This window comes from Atractosteus spatula, chromosome 2 (genome assembly GCF_055471065.1).
Source record: "Atractosteus spatula isolate fAtrSpa1 chromosome 2, fAtrSpa1.hap1, whole genome shotgun sequence".
In the NCBI taxonomy this organism is placed as follows: domain Eukaryota; kingdom Metazoa; phylum Chordata; class Actinopteri; order Semionotiformes; family Lepisosteidae; genus Atractosteus; species Atractosteus spatula.
The window spans coordinates 12,636,493-12,658,244 of record NC_142707.1 but is presented as its reverse complement, the minus strand read 5'-3'; the positions used below and the strand labels follow the sequence as shown (position 1 = coordinate 12,658,244).

The following is a 21,752-nucleotide window of genomic DNA, read 5'->3' as shown; positions in this document are numbered from 1 at the left end:
CGTTGCCACTGAAATAGAAAAGGAATCGCTATGCACAGCAGCAGGAGTACAGGCGGTAAATCAATCCTATTATTATTTTTGATGTTTCTAATGTTGAGTAGCAGTGATTATCGAGAAGTTCCAGGGCTCAGTTCTGTTTTCTTCTGAAGTTATTAATACGTGTCCAGCACGAATTTCCAAAGAAGCAAAACTGGGAATTATTTAAGTGCTTATTTATGTCACCAAGTAACTTATTTATTCATCTTCAGCATCTTATTCACTCATTCAAGATGATGGAGGCACGTCTTCTATAAATTCTGCGAAAACACGCAATTGGAGACTCCAAACAGCCCTTAGAGGCCACTCCTGCGACCTGCTTCATCTATTCTCCTCTTTAGAAAACGTCCGTCTCTGTAACAGGACTCTTCCTGGAGTATATCATCCGCCACAGGGGTCACATTCCTTCTCGAAGGAGACCTCAGAGGTAAACAATCTCCTTTCAATTGTATTTTTTTTTCCTGTCGGGACCTTGACAACTCATTTTCTTTCTTATAAAACCACGGGTGTTCGGGGGGCGAAACGTTGCACAGCCGAACGCGAGTAAAACCCTTCGAGTCGTGAAACGAATCTATAAAATATATACTGTATACACACGCGCGCCCGCCATTGTAAAAGGCGCTAAACAAATGATTAGAAAACCAAAAAAAAGCGCACACGTAAAACTGTCAACGGAGCTGAGGTCACGGCACGTCATTTCCAACTACTTTATGAAAAATCTTAATTTGGAGCGGAACCGAATTGATGACAATCGGTTTGTATAACCATTTCTACCTCTGACTCACCCCTCATTCTGAATCCATCCAATGTGCGGGTCAGGCCTGGTGCCAGCCGGCGACTTCACCCTATCCGTCTCTCTGGTGCCCCAGATGAGCCCCGCCTGGAGAGAGGCGGGGGGTGCCCGTCACCTCCCCTTCAGAGCTGCCGGATCGTCTTCACCGAGACCTCGGCGCGCATAAATAGGGGCTCCGCGCTGCAGGCAGGCAGAGCAGCCTGGTGTCAGCGAGTCTGCAAACACAGCGGCTGGACTTAACCGAACCGGACAGAACTCGAACCGCACTGCGATCGCTTCCGTGCCCATCGAGTACACAGGCAGGCTACTGAAGGGAGACCTTGGTTTCAAAGGTGAGTTGGCCATTCGGCACGCTTTAACGAATTCAGCGCTATAAACTTTTACTAAAACCATTACTTGCAGCAAAGCGACGAACGATCTTCTTGTGATAACAAGTCGTATCTATACAGTATATATAGTATACAGTATAGTATACAGTATCCATATACTGTACTATATAGTATACAGTATCCATACACTATACTATATAGTTTACAGTATAGCAATATAGTATAGCTACTGTACAAGCACGCACCTGTTTTTCCGTCGTGTCTGGGAAGCTGTGCATTCCGCATATAAGAAGTTTCACTTGGTTAAAAGTACAGTGGTAACAGCTGCATTAAAAAAGTCTCATGTTCTTCTTTTCTTAGTAACTGCAGATGTTTATTACTGGTGACATCGCGAATACTGCTGCATCTTTGGGGGACACTTAATTTAAAATATATATTACTTATTGTAATACTTTGAATAAAGCAGTATCACTCCTTTTTAGCGTGCGTCCGGCAATTACACGTTTGCGATTGCAGGTTTTAGTAAGCGTGCAGTTATTTCAGGCTAATTCCTACTGCAGTGTGTGTGAAATTGGAAATGATGAAGAAAAACGCGAGACGGAAAGTTTTAACGACGAATTCACAGCGTTACTACCAAAGCTCAGCCTGCCCTATTCGTTTTCTTTGCCCGACTGTAGCGAAAAGCTTGCGATTAAGTTGTTATCGATTCTGAATGCCGCATCCGCGACGTTTCTGAAGCCTGGACGCTCTGCAGTCCTCTGCGACTCCGCGCTGCGTAACCACGATCAGAATCTCACTGCAAACTCTGATTTCATGAGCGCACCCCGAGATTTCCACTCTCAGATAAGACGTTCTCCTCCCTTCGTCTCCAAATTCCCTGTTTGTTTGTTTTTTTTAACGAGGGCTCCCAGACAGTGCAGGCGGAAAACAGAAGAGTACAGCAATTCCGTATCTGCACTGAAAAAAAAAACGTTACCTTAGATTCAGCGACGTGAGGGGTTTTGTCTCGCAAAAGGTGCTGAGAAAGACACGCACGAGCATCTACAGTATCTGGGCAGGAATTATACGGGCTGAATAAATCCTTTGTCTCTCCACAGCGCGGGGGTGTCCCGCTTCTACGAAGGAGGGTACAGTGCTTTAGGAATCTGCTGCGATAAGAACTCTATTGTTACCGGCAGCCCCTTGCTGGATCTGAACCAGGAGATTAGAGAAAGAGGTGGTGTACCGCTCGCTGGCGCGTTGGCCGAGCCCTTGGGATGTGTGTTGCGCTGCTTCGGGGGTGTCGCTCTCCGCCGCCGTTTGCGTGACCTCGGGCTACACGGCAGATGCGACCCGGTCGGTCTGATCAACGCTAATCGAACAGCGGTTGAAGCTCCGCGGGTCACAGCTTAATCCGGGCAGGGAAACGGAACCACAGGCTCCGACAGATTCCGACCGGTTTTACTTTGCACGGCCGGGGCGACAGAAAGTCTCTCCGCGTCCGGAGATTTCTTCTGCTCTCCTTCGCTTCAGACCTGCAAGGCCATACGGTGTTTGCCGTGTTTATCACGGCCTTGTCCTGGGAGGGTGGCTGTAGGATGAAGGCAATACGTGTCAAACCTCATACAGCCGGTAATAAAAAAAAAAACCTGGGATTCAAAACTGGTTATTCCTCCTGCCGCGCCGGTTGTACCTCTTATCCAGGAAATGGGAAAAGACATGGAACACGAACCCTGAGTTACGAAACAGCTCGACTGTGTATTATTGTTATTTCTTTTAATACACGGTATCGCCTTGCAGCTGAGGAAGAAAATGAGCTCTTTCCTTGAATTAGGGGGGTCAAAAGTCATCGCAGTGCTGGGTCTTGGCCAGTAATTTCGGCCTCCCGTCTCTTCCGACTTGTAACTGCCGGAGAGGAGAGCTTGCGGTTGCCGGGCTATGATGAGTAAAGCTTTACTCATCCGCAGTTCTCTCCCCCTCCTGCCAGATCCGTCTCTCCCTTCCCGCCGCTCTCTTTCTCTCTCTCCCTTTTCCCCGTGTCTTCAGCTCCGCTGCCGGGCTGGCGACGCCACTCGGACCCAGTCCCTCGGGGTCTGTGGGGTGGACCGTGTCCTTGAACACGCGGGGAGGTACAGTAACTGATAATACTGTAGGTGCGGTTTCGACCTCCCTGCTGTGAGAATCGGACGGACCGTGGGAAGATGATTCTGTCTGTCTGAAACAGGGCTTTACCGTGGCACGGAAGCGCATTGCTGCCATCACAGGGGAGGGAAAAAAGCGGGTTCTCGTGATTTATGATGTACACTTATCTAGTAATTATGAGATTGTACATTATCTCATAATTTCGAGAAAACGATCTCGTAATTACGGCAATCGTACATTATATCTCGTAATTTCGAGAAACTACCATCTCGTAATTACAAAATAGTAAATTATCGCGCAATTATGAGATACCAATGATAATCTGAGTGTATGAACAGCTTATTACATTGTGCAATGACACATAGCACATAAAAGTTACAGATAGTTCAGCAGGAACTGTGGGTCTAGTGTTACTGACGGTGTCCAGAGCTGCAGAAGGTGTGTGGACTTTTCTTTCGACTGGGGTTCATGACGTTACACTTTGCAACTTATGTGAACACAGCTATTATAACCTTGAGGGTGCTCACACTTATCCTTAAACAAGTGTACCGTGCGATCGATTCCACTGCCGAAAACTACCAGTCAACTAATGATAATGCAGTTATTCTCTGACAATAGTGCTATCGCACGATTATCACAAAAAGTACGCGATAATGTCCCAGAGACAACACATGAAATAGTTGTTTTCCGTTGATGAGAGCGATGCGCTTCCGTATTATAGCGACGATTGAAACGTAACCATCCAGTTCACAACCGAGTATTAGCAGGTCTGAACACGCTGTCGTGCGTGGACGTTTTTAACCAGAGGTACACAGTAGGTACCGCACTACAGGAAATGTGCGTTTCACACACAGGGGACGGATTAGTCCGCAGTAATATGTCAAGCATAATGCTCATGATTGTTTATTTAGGAGCACAGCTGAATCCGTAAACTCCCGTCGAGTCCGCGGTCGCGTCCGTGAACGCAGAACTGTCCACTCTCCACGCGATATTTGTCCACGAGCAGTTCGAGAGCCCGTCCGCCGCTGGTGGACGAGAACCAGGCCTGCGCGCTGTGTGATTAGCTGGGCGAGAGGTCGTTTTCTGTTCTCTCTCTTTTTTTTTTATCGAAACGTTTTTCATATTTATGTGCTCACTTTCCAGTACACCGTGTCACAGCGGATGAGGCAGAAGCTTCAGGGTTCATTAGAAAAGTCACTTTGCTGGTGAGGTCAGGGGTTCCAGCTCTTAGGTACACAATCAAAGCCTTATCTGACTCACTCGCAGGAAACATTAAAAAGTGTTTGACTGTTTTCTTCTCTTACACGTGCCAGCGGTGGCCGTTTACTGGTTGCGGAGGCAGGTGGAAGTTGATCTAAGCAGAACAAAAGACTTCCAGTTACAGTATGTCAGTGAAGGCTCCAGTTAGGTCACGATGGTGGGCCTGGGATGAACGGCAGCGGAACTGGGGACCAGGCCGGGGAGTGTCTCTCTGCGGAGTTAGGGAGGCCAGCAGGGGGCTCTGCGTTAAGCCCGGGTCAGAGCAGCCGACTCAGGCCAGCGTGAAAGGGATTAGTGTCTGTCCAGTGGAGTGCCAGCCTCCCAGCGTGGCTCCCCCTTCGGAATGCTGGGAAGGCCGGGGGGCCTGGTCAGCTCGGCGCGGCGTTCTGGTTGCCCTGGAAACGGGCGCATGGCGCAGGAGGCACCTGCCCGGAATGTGCTGACACCATAGGGATTTGCTTCACGTTGACAGAATAATCACAGGCATGTGGAGAGACTTTCGCCACCCCCAGGCGGGGGGGGCCTGTGAATGCAGAATGAGCTGATGATATCGAGCACGTACCTCGAACGCGCACCGTGCAGAAGGGCCAGAAACGTGGAGCTGTGCCAGGTGTTGAAGCCTGTGGGTTCAAATCCCAGGTGAAACACTGCTGTTGTACCCATAAGCGAGTTGCCTCACCCAGTAAAATACCCAGCCGTATGAACAGGTGCAGGTGTAAGTCACTTCAGACAAAAAGTGTCACGCCCTCTGCGGCCAGAGGGCGCTCCTTCTCTGTCCTGTCTCTCATTTCCGGTTCTCAGCTGTCCTTCCGGTGTTTCTCTCTCTCTGGGGCTATATATTTCCGGGTCTTTCAGTCTGCCTTCGCTCAGCATTGACGTTCGGATGTCCTGAGACCCGCCTAGCACCAGGTCGCCCCACGTCTGCTACCTGAGGGCATAGGTTTCTATACGGCATTCCCTGAACAGCTGAGCCCGGGCTAACCCCTGTCTCGCCACTATGCATGGGGTCTTTTCGCTCTCCTGTCTCTCCACGGTTCATCCCTTCCGACAGCCGTGACAAAAAGTCAGGCGGTGTGGAGGACTTTGTCATGTCTGTGATCACATGATGAACGGAGAGCCCTCGTGCTGCTTCTGTGTGTTTTCTCTTCGGCCTCCGCGGGGATCGTGCTTATCGCGCAGAGAGCCGAGGTTCTGCAGCTCCCTGATAAACTGATAAAATACCCTCTGCTTACAAATTGCTAGGGGGAAACGTGAAATCGCTCAGCAGGTCCAGGGCTGCAAACGACTCAGATCATTAGTCCGGCGAAGGGGTTGTGTCAGGGTGACGGCCAGGAGAACCTGGCCAGGGTCTGTTTTGGAAAACTGGGACTTGGGAGCTCTCGGGATTATACTGCACTGCCCATACCAGCTGCTTGGCTTCATGCTGGGAAGAGCCTTGTGCCAAGTTATCTTTACGGAAAAAATAAGGCAGAACTGCTGGAAACCTTTTTAATAAAAACAGTGGGGCGGCTGGCAGTTTTCGGGAATAGCCCGCGCTAATTCCCAGTGCCGTTGGCAACAGAGCGGGGGAGTAAAAGCAGTCAGATGCGGAAGGGTTTCACGGATAAGTTGGGTCCCTGGCTCTTTGTGCTGGAATGCACGTTCCAAAAGCCATGCGATTCCGCGTAGTTCTGCTCGGCAGATCCGGGTTCCTGCCATTCCTCCAGCCGCACATTCCCATTTTCCCATCCTTGCAGCAGAGCGAAGAGTCTGTGTGGTCCAGGGGTTACGGTCAGGGGGCTTGTGTGCTGGGGGTGCCTGGTTCACGGTCCGTCTCCGCCACTGACTCAGCCTGCATCACCCTGAGCGAGTGACTGCGTCTCTCGGCCCTCCATCCTCCTCCTGACAGAAGGGCTGGGGATGCAGCAGCCAGAGCTCAGCCCTCAGTCGGAGTCAGTGCAAAGCGGCTTCTCCGCTCAGACAGAAGGAGGAATAAGGTCTGGGAATTTCAGGCCAACGCTGAGATGTGAAAGAGCCTTGGGAGGTTTTCTCAGTTTAACAGCAGAAGGACGGGCCGGAGGACAAAGGGGAGGAAGAGGAAGAAAGGGTTTGTAAAAAAAAAGAAGAGGGCTTTTGTTTGGGACCTCTTGATTAACGCCGGGGAGTGGGAGTGGAAGTCACTGCGCCCCCTCTCCGTGCTGACTCACCGCACGCGAGGCGAGAGCCGTGAAGTCACCAGGCAGCAGGAAGCTCCAGGATGAATGAGCTTGACCCCAGGCCATTGTCTCATTCATTCGTTCGGCTGACGTCTTTATCCAGACCAACTCGACTGCAGCTTTCGCCGTAGCCATTCACGAGAAGCCTCTTGCTCAAGGGTGCAACAGCAGAGTGTCTCCCAGGTTCCTGGGCCCACAGCCTGCTGGTTCTGAGTCCAGAGCCCGAACCCAAGTTGGGGGCTCTCAGACAGCCTTAGTGGCTAGAAATCCCAGGTGTAATTCCCTATCTCGATGACTGAGGGCATCAACACGGTCTGTTCGATCCTTCTGTATCTGACTGCTTGAATTCCCTCCACCCTGTTGTCCAGTGGGTCTGTTCTCCCAGAACTTGCTCTGGCCTGCCAGTGAGATGAGTGTGTTTTCAAAGCACATCGTGCTCCCATCCTTCACCCACACAGCACAGGAGCAGCTGGCTCCAAGGGGCTCAGTCCTCATCTCTTTACGTGGCTTTAGAGGGAAGTGTCTTCTGTAGAATTATTTCTCCAGGCTGTTGTAAGGGTGCCTGGTTATGCTACCAGTTTTGAAGCGAGCTGATCAGGCTAGCACTGAGCCTGTCCTCTCTGGGTATCCAGGTCTGCCTGTGTCCAGTTTCTATGGCCAGGCTGTGGTCACTGAGCCTGTCCTCTCTGGGTATCCAGGTCTGCCTGTGTCCAGTTTCTATGGCCAGGCTGTGGTCACTGAGCCTGTCCTCTCTGGGTATCCAGGTCTGTGTGTGTCCAGTTTTGATGGCCAGGCTGTGGTCACTGAGCCTGTCCTCTCTGGGTATCCAGGTCTGTGTGTGTCCAGTTTTGATGGCCAGGCTGTGGTCACTGAGCCTGTCCTCTCTGTGTATGCAGGTCTGCTTGTGTCTAGTTCCTATGGCCAAATTGTGGTCACTGAGCCTGTCCTCTCTGAGTATCCAGGTTTGTCAGTGTCGCTGAGTGTCTGTGGTTAGGCTGTGGTCACTGAGCCTGTGTTTGTGTTTGGCTCAGGCTGTGATTTGTGGTGTTTTAGCAGTGCTGTCGGTGTGGCTCATCTCAGTGAGTTTCAAGATCAGTTGGCTGAGGGGGCTCCTCTCTGGGCTCACCAGGGAGTCTCTTTTTCTCTTAAAATTGAAAAAACCCTGAATGACTGATGCCCACAATACCCTGGCTGTGCTCTGCCAGCTGAGAGGGAGCCAGCAGCAGGAGAGGCAGAGTCAGGAACAGTAAGACAACACAGCAAGAGAAACACAGAGAGAGAGTGCTCTGACCCAGCTGGTGAGCTGGTGAGACAGGGGGAAGTGCTGACTGGCTCTGCCAGCTCATCTAAACACTGCAGATAACAGCACTGCACAGCAGAAGGAGAGAGTGGAGAGGGAGGGAGGAACAGACAGGGGGAAGGGGGGGTGGAGCATAGAGTTCTCTAATTAAACATTCCTCAGATGCAGACAGGGGAGGGAACAGGGCCAGAGGAGAAAAGCACGGGAAAAAGAGGTGGTTGAATGGTACTAAACTGACACGCAGCTAAGACACTAGTACATCAAGGGAGGGACCAGCAGAGAACTCTGTGTGACTGGGAGATGTTTGTCTTCTGTTTTTATTATGTTATTTGTCAACACTGGCACACTGCGGTCATGCAGATACAGACAGGTGACAGGAACACTGGAGCACTGCGGTCATGCAGATACAGACAGGTGACAGGAACACTGGAGCACTGCGGTCATGCAGATACAGACAGGTGACCCAGGAACACTGGAGCACTGCGGTCATGCAGATACAGACAGGAGACCCAGGAACACTGGAGCACTGCGGTCATGCAGATACAGACAGGTGACAGGAACACTGGAGCACTGCGGTCATGCAGATAAAGACAGGAGACCCAGGAACACTGGAGCACTGCGGTCATGCAGATACAGACAGGTGACAGGAACACTGGAGCACTGCGGTCATGCAGATACAGACAGGAGACCCAGGAACACTGGAGCACTGCGGTCATGCAGATACAGACAGGAGACCCAGGAACACTGGAGCACTGCGGTCATGCAGATACAGACAGGAGACCCAGGAACACTGGAGCACTGCGGTCATGCAGATACAGACAGGTGACAGGAACACTGGAGCACTGCGGTCATGCAGATACAGACAGGAGACCCAGGAACACTGGAGCACTGCGGTCATGCAGATACAGACAGGAGACCCAGGAACACTGAAGCACTGCGGTCATGCAGATACAGACAGGTGACAGGAACACTGGAGCACTGCGGTCATGCAGATACAGACAGGAGACAGGAACAATGGAGCACTGCGGTCATGCAGATACAGACAGGAGACAGGAACACTGGAGAACTGCGGTCATGCAGATACAGACAGGTGACAGGAACATTGGAGCACTGCGGTCATGCAGACTCAGGTGACACAGGATGTGCAGGGTGGATTCTGGTGTAGCAGATAGCGCCCAGTTCTGTTTTCCTAATAAAGCACAGTATTTGAGAGGGGGAGAGGAGAAAGCTCTGAACTCCTAACCTCTCTGGACCGGGTTTATTTCTCTTTCATCCCTGGGAGAGCTGCAATGTTATTTTCCTTGAGATTCAAAAGGAAAACAGAAATTGAAAATATCAAAGCCTCCCTCCCCTGCCTGTTTCCTGCTGTGACACAGTATCTTGGGTCGGTCGCTCAGGAAGGAAAATAAATTCTTTGCTGTGAGAAACAATCATGAACTGAAGTGGTGTTTTTAAAGAGGTCTTCCTGTTTTAGTAGGTCAAGGTCAGGATCACTCTCCTCTCTCCCCCTCACCCCCTGACCTCTCCTCTCTCTCACTCTCACTCTTCTTTCACCACCTCTATTCTCTCACTCTTGTCTCCTGTCTCACTCCTCTGTCTCCCCCCTCACTCCAGCTCTCTGCAGGCTCCTGGGGTTTGTCTCCAGCCATCAGAGCACTGACACTGTTGCATCATGGACTTGTCACAGGGTTACAGTGGTCAAAACTGCGTTGCGTCATCCGGAGATAGCACCAACCACAAAATGCACAAATTGCATACAAATTGTTCATCGTGCAGGGCCTGAGGCAGACGCTCAAGGCAGAATGCACAAGGCTGATATGTTACAACAAATACGTTTTGAGGAAGACTGAAAAGTTGCACTGTAGTGCAAAGTGCTTGGTGAGGTCCTCATTCTAATAAGTCAATTGAACTGAACGGTGGATGAGGACACGATGTACTAGCCCGTTTCTCGTTCTCTGTGGAAACCTTGGCTAACAGTGAGCGTTGTGTTCCAGGTTTGGTGAGACACAGACAGAAGGACAACCATGACAAGGCAGCTGTGGCTTCTGGTGTTTTTATCTGCTCTCTGCTGCTCCCTGGGGGAGGAGGTAGGTACTGCAGATGCTTGCAAGAAATGGTGACATCTGACATCATGTCATTTTATCCATGTGAAATAACAGAACAGGATGTGTATGTATTTATATGTAAGTTAAGCTATCAGGACATAGGATATGTATAGTGTATGTGTAACAAGACAGGATATATATGTATAAATGTAAGATGTCAGGACATACTGTATACGTAAAGCACAGAATATATATACACGTAAGATATCAGGATAGAATTTGTATACATACAGTATAGCAGGATGTATATAATGTCCACTAAAACTTTGGTTTGGAGGGTTTTTAATTTCACAGCGCAACTCTGAGTCACACACAGGCATTACTCTGGTAACAGGTCTGCACACAGCGCACTTCTAACATTTTCCTAAGGGGAAACTGAACACCTAGAGCACAGCCCATGATGCATTGCACTGCACATGTTAACTCTTTGTTAGCCAAGCTGGGCTTTACCACAGAAAGAAGATCTGTGAGATGAAAACACTGTGGAAATGGGTGCCCCCATTTTACTCTCCTACTGCGCCACCTGCAAGCAGGCGAATTTGGTTCACAAAGTGGTCACTATTCATTTTGAGCGAACAGGCAAACTCGGGAATGTAGAACTAAATATATCTGCAAGATCCGAGACATCAGGACGCCCGTAAGGGAAGCTCTTGTTTGCTTTAAGCACCGCGCTGGAGAATGAGCACGAAATCTCTCTCTGCACAGCAGGGGAGTAAAGCCACACTCTCTGCTCACTCCCTCCCCTCCCTCCCTCTCACAGGTGGCGCTGCGTCGAAACAGAAGAGGAACGCGGAGATTCAAAGGTAAGACTCGCTCAGCCTGGCGTATATATGGCGCCTTTTCTGGGCTGCGGCCCGCCAGAAAGGGTGTGCAGACGCAAACACACACGAGGGCAGCCCTACAGGTCTGAGCACGCAGCACGCAGTCTCGCAGTGCCTGCTGAACGACACAAAACAGACTCTGATTCTACAATGACAACAGAGTGACTTCTTCTGCAAAAGTGCAGAGTCTGCTGCGCTGTTCCTAATTGCAATCAAGCCCCAGCTCCAGAAGTCTGCTGTCTGCTGTGTTTGATCTTCGACAGCAAAGTCGAAGACTTTCTCTTTGGGCTGTGTGAGTAAACCTCACTTCCGCAGCCTCGTGGGGAGGCAGACAGTGTAAAAGCCATGACTCAGGGAAAATTCCCGCAGCTCGGCCCAGCTCTGCACTCTTCAGTGCGAGCCCTGGCTGAGTCAGAGCGTCTCACTGCACCACAGGCTGTCTGCCCGTTCCTCAGCCCAGTCCTGCCCGCTCTCCCTGTCTCTCTCGCAGTTCTCCTGGGTTCAGTGGGCTTTACTGCCGCTGAGGCGCAACGACAGAAAATCATTTACTACAACTGTAGCGGCTGCAGTGTGAGAGACAAGGCAGCAGGACATTGAGGAAAATTAATTCTCACTCTACCTTGAACTGTTCTTCACCCTCTCTCTCCTCCTCCCTGTGTCTCTTTCTCCATCTCTCCCTCCATCTTTCCCCCTCTCTCCCTCTCTCTCTGTCTCTCCCTCCATCTCTCTGTGAGGAGAGCTCCAGCTCTGCCGACAGTAGTAATCTCCTGCATCTTCAGCCTGGACTCCTGTGGCTCTGGACAATTATGTCTGTCTGTGTCCAATATCTATGGCCAGGCTGTGGTCCCTCCATCTTTCCCTCTCTCTCCCTCTCCCTCTGTCTCTCTCTCCATCTCTCCCTCTCCTTCCTTCTCCCCTTCTCCCCCTCTGTCCCTCTCTCTCCCTCCATCTCTCCCTCTCTCTGGCTCTCCTTGCGGTTCCTGACCTGTGTGAGGGGCTCTGTGCTGACGTCTCCTGCCTGTTCTCCCCCAGAGCTCTGCGCGGACAGTGGGACTGGGGAGACGCACGGCCCGGGAGAGACGTGGCTGCGCTGGCAAGGGCAGCGAGTGGAGTTCTGTGGCTGCACCCGGGGCACGGCCCGCTGCCACACCGTGCCCGTCGTCAGTGAGTGACCAGACCACCCCCTGGGCCATGAGACAGCGTGACAGAGAGCCTACTAGAGGGCTGTGTGAACCATAGAGTAGCTATGAGTAGCTGGGCATGAGCCTGACGACACCATCGAACACTGAGAACCTGTATTTAAACCCGAGAACAAGAGGCGCGTCGTTTACGCAAAGAGTTGTGGGAGAGGGCCACAAGCTACCCTGCCATGGTTTTGAAGCTGAAACCACAACTTCTTATAAGAAATGATACTCTAATCAATTATCTTACTAACTACCAAACAGGCTAGATGGGCTGTACAGCCTCCTCTGGCTTGTGACCTGCCTCCAGAGCCTGCCATCGTCCTGTTTGGACATCTGTCCTCTTACATGTCCTGTGACCCCTGCAGGACCCCTCCAGGGTGTTTGGACTGCTTGATTGCAGTCTGCCCTCTTTTGTTGAAATATTAATGAAAAAAGATAAATGTCCCTATTTTAACAAGAAGCCACAGATGCACAGAAGAGTAAAATGTTATTTTTACTTCGCTGTGTTGGAAGCTGGGAGTTTAGTTGGATTTTATCTGGAGGTGGAGAGAAAGCGAATTACGAGAAAAGCTTTGAATTCTGTCACGTGGCTTCTCTCCAGGCAGTGCAGCATGACAGCACGTTACTCCTGGCCAAAGTGAACAGAGTAGCTGGGCACCAGGGAGTTCCACACAGCTGAACATGTTTTTCTCTCTCCAGATCCTAAACTTTCGATAACCCCTTACCCACCCACTCTCACGCCTTGTGTTGATGTTGAGGGCGTCTCTCCAACTCACACTGATACGCACACACGAACACACATACACAGCCACACGCATGCAAGCTCACACAGTCACACACGCAAACTCGGACACATACACACACACTCACACAAACTTGTACACATGCACACGCTCGTGCGCACACACTCATAAATGCAAGCTTACACACACACACAGTCTAACACACATGCAAGTTCACACACACACTCCCACCTAAGGTCACACACTCGCACACAAGGTTACACACTCACACACAGTCTCCCATGCACGCACACACACAGTCACAAACGCAAGCTCACAAACACGCACAGCAACACATAAACACGCATACAGTACCTGTACACATCCACAAAGTCAGTCACATGCAGACGCACACTCACACACACACAGAGACACACACAGCAGTAGTCAGAAAGACTGGGTTGAAAACATGTTTTCTCTCTCGCAGCTGCCCATGAGCTCATGCCTCTCTCTCATCTTTCTCCAGCTTGCTACCTCCCTAGGTGCTACAATGGAGGGACTTGCAAAGAAGCAGTGTACTCGTCTGATTTCATTTGCCAGTGCCCACCTGGATTCACCGGGCCGCAGTGCGAGATCAGTACGTACCCCTCTAAACACACACACAGGCATACACTGTGCTGGCACTGTGGAGCTGGGACTCAGGAGTCTGTCTGTGTGTGAGCACCCAGAGAGGACAGGGTCACTGACCACAGCCTGGCCATAGAAACTGGACACAGGCAGACCTGGATACCCAGAGAGGACAGGGTCAGTGACCACAGCCTGGCCATAGAAACTGGACACAGGCTGACCTGGATACCCAGAGAGGACAGGCTCAGTGACCACAGCCTGGCCATAGAAACTGGACACAGGCAGACCTGGACACCCAGAGAGGACAGGCTGTGCTCCCACTGCCAGCAGGAAAAATATGCAGAGAAAGAAATGCGCTTTCTGCTACTTTGCAAGAAAAAATATGGAGTTGAAGTCGAGAAGCATTCTTTCTTAAAATAACAAATCTAATCCCAGAATCAAAACACCTGCCAGAATCAGAACACTTTCCAATCCTGCTGGGGGAGGAAACGTAATAGAGCTGCAGCCCTGTGTCTGTGGTATCAGTATGTAATTATCCCAAATAATATTATTGCTTTAGCAGCGCTGTAATTGCTAAATTAATTGATTGGTATTTAATTGATCTAACGCTCTTAAATTTGAATTAGTATCTCTGAAGTTCTGGACTGTTTTTCAGGTCACTGAAAAAGCACACAGGGATTTTCAATTACTGTACCTACTTTCTGTGTGGTGCAGGCAGTGTGAACCAAGTCCTTTATCTCTCTATTCCAAGATGTTAGGACCAGGATCTGCTGTCCTTCCTGCAAATCCAACATGCAGAGCCATGTGTTTCCCATTCTCTGTGTGGGTGATGATGCACAAATTCCATCTGCGCACATGTGCACCCACAGCAGCCAGCTGTCTGTCCTGTAGGGTGTAACCATTAGTTAGTATGCTGGAGCTGGCTTTAAAACCTTTAGCACAGCCAGATCTGCACATGTGTTTCATTATAGCACAGATCAGATAGCCCTGTGTGTCACCCTGAGCAGTGCCTGATTTTCCTCTGTGTCAGTGGCTGTGCAGGGCTGTGGTCCCCCTAGCAGTTGGGTGAAATCATGAGCTGTTACCGCAGGTACAGTATCTAACTGCGTGTGTATCTTTCCTTTGTCCTGTAGACACCACAGAGAAGTGCATCATGGGCCGAGGCACTAGCTACCGGGGCACATGGTCTGTCAGCATGTCGGGGAGGGACTGTGTGAACTGGAACTCCAGTGCCCTAGCCCAGAAGAAGTACACAGCCAAGCGCCCCGACAGCACCATGCTGGGTCTGGGCAACCACAACTACTGCAGGTCAGGGCAGTGCTGATCGTGACGGACCTTCGTGCACAAGCTCACAGACACTTAGTCTGCACCCTCTCACAGGCTCTGACAGACAGTCACACTGCACACTCACACGCTCTGACACTCTGCACACTCTCACGTGCTCTGACACGCCGCACACTCTCACGTGCTCTGACACGCCGCACGCTCTCACACGCTCTGACACGCCGCACGCTCTCACACGCTCTGACACGCCACACACTCTCACACGCTCTGACACGCCGCACACTCTCACACGCTCTGACACTCTGCACACTCTCACACGCTCTGACACGCCGCACACTCTCACACGCTCTGACACGCCGCACACTCTCACACGCTCTGACACTCTGCACACTCTCACACGCTCTGACACGCCGCACACTCTCACACGCTCTGACACTCTGCACACTCTCACACGCTCTGACACGCCGCACGCTCTCACACGCTCTGACACTCTGCACACTCTCACACGCTCTGAGACGCCGCACGCTCTCACACGCTCTGACACGCTGCACACTCTCACGTGCTCTGACAGTCACACTGCACACTCTCACACGCTCTGACACGCCGCACACTCTCACGCGCTCTGACACGCCGCACACTCTCACGCGCTCTGACACGCCGCACACTCTCACACGCTCTGACATGCCGCACACTCTCACATGCTCTGACACGCCGCACACTCTCACACGCTCTGACACGCCGCACACTCTCATACGCTCTGACACTCTGCACACTCTCACACGCTCTGACACGCTGCACACTCTCATACGCTCTGACACGCCGCACACTCTCACACGCTCTGACACTCTGCACACTCTCACACGCTCTGACACGCCGCACACTCTCACACGCTCTGACAGACACTCACGCTGCACACTCTCACACGCTCTGACACCCTGCACACTCTCACACGCTCTGACACCCTGCACACTCTCACACGCTCTGACACCCTGCATGCTCTCACACGCTCTGACAGACACTCATGCTGCACAGTGTCACATGCTCACGCAGGTGTAACTGAGCCTGTCTGCTGTCTCCGCCGCAGGAACCCGGATAATGACACCAAGCCTTGGTGCCACGTGTACCGCGGAGTCCAGCTCACCTGGGAGTACTGCAGCCTGCCCAGCTGTCCGACAGGTGAGCTGTCACGCTCCCTGATTTCCTGAAACGCACTATCAAAGCCCAGTGGTGCATATGTGGCCAATATGTTTTTTTTTTTAAACCTGTCAATCAAACGTGGTTTCGGCTCAGTTTTTCAGTGAGAGCTGAAGTGGTTTAATTCCGGAGTTCTGCAATGCCCATGGACAGGACGGGCGAACATGGTGCGGGGGGCCTCATTCTCGCCCGTGCTGGCACAGTTGTGCCACACCAATCGCCAGTGCTGTGTGTTTGAGCATCTCTCTGTGTGTCTGCGCAGGTGCGAGCGAGGAGTGCATGCGTGGCGTGGGCCAGTCGTATCGCGGGACACAGGCAGTGACAAAGAGCGGTTCGCGCTGCCTCAAATGGGACTCCCCTGCTGTGGCCAGGAAGACCTACAATGCCTGGAGAGGCAACAGCAAGGAACTGGGTCTGGGCAGCCACAACTACTGCAGGTGAATACACATCAGTACACTAGAGCTGGGCAGCTACTGCAGGTGAATACACATCAGTACACTAGAGCTGTGCAGCTACTGCAGGTGAATACACATCAATAACTAGAGCTGGGCAGCTACTGCAGGTGAATACACATCAGTACACTAGAGCTGTGCAGCTACTGCAGGTGAATACACATCAGTACACTAGAGCTGGGCAGCTACTGCAGGTGAATACACATCAGTACACTAGAGCTGTGCAGCTACTGCAGGTGAATACACATCAGTACACTAGAGCTGTGCAGCTACTGCAGGTGAATACACATCAGTACACTAGAGCTGTGCAGCTACTGCAGGTGAATACACATCAGTACACTAGAGCTGTGCAGCTACTGCAGGTGAATACACATCAATACACTAGAGCTGTGCAGCCACAACTACTGCAGGTGAATACACATCAATACACTAGAGCTGGGCAGCTACTGCAGGTGAATACACATCAGTACACTAGAGCTGTGCAGCTACTGCAGGTGAATACACATCAGTACACTAGAGCTGTGCAGCTACAGCTACTGCAGGTAAATACACATCAATACACTAGAGCTGTGCAGCTACTGCAGGTGAATACACATCAATACACTAGAGTTGTGCAGCTACTGCAGGTGAATACACATCAGTACACTAGAGCTGTGCAGCTACTGCAGGTGAATACACATCAGTACACTAGAGCTGTGCAGCTACTGCAGGTGAATACACATCAATAACTAAAGCTGTGCAGCTACTGCAGGTGAATACACACTGGGGCTGGTCAGTAAGAACATGAGTAGTTATACACCCGAGAAACTGGGGCAATGTGACATACTGATACTCACAGTGATACACAAGGCCTGGCAGACACACACATGGATGCAGAACTACCCCCTCGCTCTCCATCTCTCTCTGACCACGACTCTCTCTGTCTCTCTCTCCCAGGAACCCGGACAGTGACAAAAGCCCCTGGTGTCATGTGTACCGTGGCAGCCAGCTGACCTGGGAGCACTGCGACATCCCTCAGTGTGGTGAGTCCAGGCCCCCTCTCCTTCACGACACCCTCTCTCCTCAGCCCTGAGATCAGGGTCACCCGGGTCACTGGCCCCTCATCGGAGAGGTCCATCTCTGTTGGTGTGGTTCCCTAACGAGGTTTTGAGGGAACATGGGCAGTTCGCTTCTGCAAATGGTTGGATAGCTTAGACCCCCAGCATCCGTGATTCTCCCCCTTTCAGCTCCTGCTTCATCCCCTCTTGTCTTTCCTGAGCCAAAACCAGCTGCGGTGAGCAGGGTTCCTCATCGGGCTCTGTTTGTTCTCTCTGCAGTGGAGAAGCGGCCTGTACCCATCACCACACTGGGCCCACGGGCACCTACCAGCGGAAGCAGCAGCAGAGGTGAGGGGCACACCTGCACAGTACCCGAACACCACCCACCTGCCGGGCAACACCTGAAAAACATCTGTGTATCCTGCAAATGTCCCACCAGTGCTTGTATAACACCAGCACCAGCCATTATACATTCATCTGCATGGTGGTTTGTGACAGTGTGTACATTAACCACGGTGTTGCTGACGGCCTCTCCCTCTCCATTCTCGCTCCCAGAGTCGTGTGGGATGAGGGCGCCCGCCCGGCCACAGTTCCGAATCAAGGGAGGCGAGATGACTGACATCACGGCGCACCCCTGGCAAGCCGCCATCACCGTGTACCGCCCCCGATCGCGCGTTCACACCTTCCTCTGTGGGGGCGTGCTCATTGGCTCCTGCTGGGTCCTGTCTGCTGCCCATTGCTTCCAGGAGAAGTACGTGTTGACTGTTGAGGGGAGGGGCCTGATAGTCTGGGGGTGATGGACAACAGGGGGGCGTGGTCTATTTATTGTGGGGCAGTGCCTGGTGACAACAGAGGGGCGTGGCACTTGATTGAGGATTAGATTTGTCTCAGAGGGGCGGGGTTTGTTTCCAAGGGAAAAGAAAAGGAGGAGTGTTCTGCTGCTTAGGGGCAGGGCTTATCGTGGAGGAGGCGGGGTGTGCCAGGAACAGAGGAGGAACAGAGGAACAGAAAAGAGGATGAGTTACTGGGGGGGATGGCACAGGGCACCAGGCTTGGTGTCCAGGCGTGCTGTGGGTGCTACAGTTCTGTTCCGGTGAGTAACTGTGTGCATTACTGTGCAGGTACACCGCGGACAGGCTGCAGGTGGTGCTGGGCCGTACCTTTCGGCTCCAGAACTCGAGCAGCGATCAGATTTTCAGCGTGGAGCAGTACTGGGTGCACGAGCGCTACGATGACGAGACCTACGACAACGATATCGGTGAGCCACTGCTGCACAAAACACCTGCTAGGTGCCAACACCATACCTACATGTGCCAGTCACAATACCATTCTAACATGCACAGCAACATCACTATGAACTGCCTGGTGCCATACTGTAACAGCATGCTTGGTGTACTGCAGTGCCACCATACCATGCGGGCACATTGCTAGAACAGCCTGCAGCCATGCTGACCCTGCTGTCAAAAATGCTGTTTTGATCTTCCTTTAGAGTGAAAAGCTCTAAGCCAATGCAGGGAATTCATGCCTCCCAGTGGCCGAGGCTCAGCGAAGTCTTGCTGTGATGTGTGGATAGCGTTGGTGTGTGTATAACTCCTCTCTGTGTGGGTATGTCCCAGTGCTCTTGAAGCTGCGTGGGGAAGGAGGAATGTGCGCGATCCAGACGCCCTCTGTGCGACCCGTCTGCCTCCCTGAACCGGACCTGGTGCTGCCCGACATGACCGAGTGCGAGATCTCTGGCTACGGCAAGAACGAAGAGTGTAAGAGGCCGTCTCCGTCCGCCCCAGGCTGCTTCGCGCTGAGGGCTGTGTGGGCAGGCCCAGGGCTGGCCAGGTTTGAACATGGGGGAGGCTATAGACCAGAGGAGTCTGTTAAGCTACTGGGCTGATAGTAGCCCACTGACCGGACGTCATCCAGTCATTTCTTGAAGGACGTCAGGGTATAGGCTTCAACAACATGGCCAGACAGATTGTTCTGTAGTCTCACAGCCCTGCGTGGAAAGAAGTGCAAAGTGCATAGTATCGTGAAGGGAGGATCTTATCTAGGTGTCTCTTGAAAGAAGCCGGAGTATCAGCTTCAACAGCATGAGCTTGTTCCATACTCCTGCATCTCTTTGCGTAAGAAAAAGTCCTCTTGTGCTCCCCAAAGGGCTGCCCTGAAAAGGTTTGAAACTTCTGGCATTTTGGCTGTCCAGAAATATGATTTAACAGAATCCGAATGGCACAGACCCATCTCGTCCCCAGCATTGTGCAGAACTGATGACAGTGTTCACATCACAGTGTTTGAATACTCGTCTGTCTCTCTCTCTCTCTCAGTCTCTCCCTTCTACTCGGAGCAGCTGAAGCAGGGCCGCGTGCGCCTTTGGCCGTTTCGGTCCTGCACGTCTGACCGGCTGTCGGGCCGCCTGGTCACCGAGAACATGCTGTGCGCCGGGGACACGCGGAACCTGGACGACGCCTGCAAGGTCAGAGCAGACACTGCTTCAGTCTCTCCCTCTCTTGCTCAGTGGAGGCCCCATGTCCTGCCTGGTGCATTCAGCCAGCCCGCGGGTCTGCCTCAGTCCCCCTTCCCCCTCACTGTCACGTCTTCAGGCTTCTGTGTGTGTCTCTTAACCTCTTCCCTCTTTCTCATTCCCAGAGCTGGATTATTAACCCATCTTTCCAAGTATAGCGATGGGACACTAGTGTCAACACTATGGCGTCCCAGCGCTGTCCTCTGAGAGATGGGTTAATACACCGTCTGATTGACACTGTAGCGTCCCGGCGCCGTCCTCAGAGAGACGGCTTAATACACCGTCTGATCGACACTATAGCGTCCTGGTGCTGTCCTCAGAGAGACGGGTTAATACACCGTCTGATCGACACTATAGCGTCCTGGTGCTGTCCTCAGAGAGACGGGTTAATACACCGTCTGATCGACACTATAGCGTCCCTGCGCTGTCCTCAGAGAGACGGCTTAATACACTGTCTAATCGATTGGATTAGATCTAATAATATATCATGGATTAGATCTCGTTGCTCTAGAGCTCTGAAGCTGCTCGGGTTGGGCTCTAACCCATCTCTCTCCCCTCTCCTGGGCGCAGGGCGACTCCGGCGGTCCGCTGGTGTGTGCGCACGCTGGGCGCCAGACGCTGCTGGGGGTGATCAGCTGGGGCGACGGCTGCGGGAAGAAGGACACACCTGGGGTGTACACCCGCGTCACCCGCTACATCCCCTGGATCACCGCGCGGATCCGCAGCGCCACCCCCTGACCGCTGACCCACTGGGACAGACACAGCCCCTCACCGCCACCCAGACACAGAGCCCGGAGACGCACAGACAGACCCAGGAGCCTACAGGCACAACCACTGGCACACACAGACACACACTGACACACACACACAGACAAACACACCTGGACACAGAGCCCGGAGACGCACAGACAGACCCAGGAGCCTACAGGCACAACCACTGGCACACACAGACACACACTGACACACACACACAGACAAACACACCTGGACACAGAGCCCAGAGACGCACAGACAGACCCAGGAGCCTACAGGCACAAGCACTGGCACACACTGACACACACAGACACACGCACACAGGTGCACTCACACACACTGATGCACACACACTGACACGCACACACAAACACTGACACATACACGCACACGTGCACACACACAGGGAGGAGTTGCAAGGCGCGGCACCCACTCACTCTCACAGGAAGTCCGACAGGAAGTAGATCTCAGCGCGGGAAAGAGCAGACGGGCCACACAGCATCAGTATCTGCTGGCAGATCGTCAGCCACGCTCGCACACTCCGGAGCTCTCTGGGGGCTCCAGAGCAGGGGGTGAACTGACGTCGCGCAGCCCAAGACACCCCAAGTCTAGGAGAGGCGTCAGTGACCTGACTCCAGCTGTGTGGAGTTGAACATCTGGATTCATCCCAGTTACAGGGAGCTCACCCTTTTCTGTTTAAATATTTTAAAGGATTTTTTTAAATATAAGGAATAAAATATATATTTATAGAAACAGGGAAATGTTGTGTTGACTTTTGTACTTCACTCTTAAAACTTTTTTTTATAAAGCACAGTACTATTACTATGGTTGTTGCTGTTATTTATTTATTTCTGATTATGTACGATCTGAATATTTAATTTTTTACAGTTTACGATTTTTGTGTTGGTTTCCAAAACTAGTTAATAAAAAAATTAATATTAACAGAGTCTTACTGTGGTGTTTTGTTCAACTGCTCTCTGTAGCTCCTTCATAACCCTGAGGCAAAAAAGTAACTGTGCCTTCGGCCTCT

General features: G+C 51.9%; 1 protein-coding gene across 2 annotated transcripts; it reads left to right on the top strand.

Annotated features, from left to right (window-relative positions):
- Positions 1-1,011: 1,011 nt before the first annotated feature.
- Positions 1,012-21,664, top strand: plat (plasminogen activator, tissue). Of its 2 annotated transcripts, none has more exons than XM_088932608.1 (15): positions 1,012-1,161; positions 10,029-10,121; positions 10,900-10,942; positions 11,993-12,124; positions 13,393-13,503; positions 14,627-14,801; positions 15,862-15,953; positions 16,234-16,408; positions 17,360-17,445; positions 17,740-17,808; positions 18,016-18,211; positions 18,582-18,718; positions 19,077-19,217; positions 19,773-19,921; positions 20,540-21,664. In XM_088932608.1, the coding sequence occupies exons 2-15, from the start codon at positions 10,059-10,061 to the stop codon at positions 20,705-20,707; spliced, it is 1,737 nt and encodes a 578-aa protein (XP_088788734.1). In that variant the 5' UTR covers positions 1,012-1,161; positions 10,029-10,058; the 3' UTR covers positions 20,708-21,664. The 2 variants fall into 2 exon arrangements, with proteins under 2 accessions (XP_088788734.1, XP_088788743.1); XM_088932617.1 differs by lacking the exon at positions 1,012-1,161 and adding an exon at positions 2,316-2,374.
- The last annotated feature ends 88 nt before the right edge of the window (positions 21,665-21,752 follow it).

Excerpts from the sequence above, each read along its gene's own strand:
- plat (XM_088932608.1), top strand. The coding sequence starts at position 10,059 with ATGACAAGGCAGCTGTGGCTTCTGGTGTTTTTATCTGCTCTCTGCTGC. Across the intron at positions 17,446-17,739 it reads CTGCGACATCCCTCAGTGTG|TGGAGAAGCGGCCTGTACCC; the intron begins GTGAGTCCAGGC and ends TTCTCTCTGCAG. Across the intron at positions 18,212-18,581 it reads GCCCATTGCTTCCAGGAGAA|GTACACCGCGGACAGGCTGC; the intron begins GTACGTGTTGAC and ends ATTACTGTGCAG.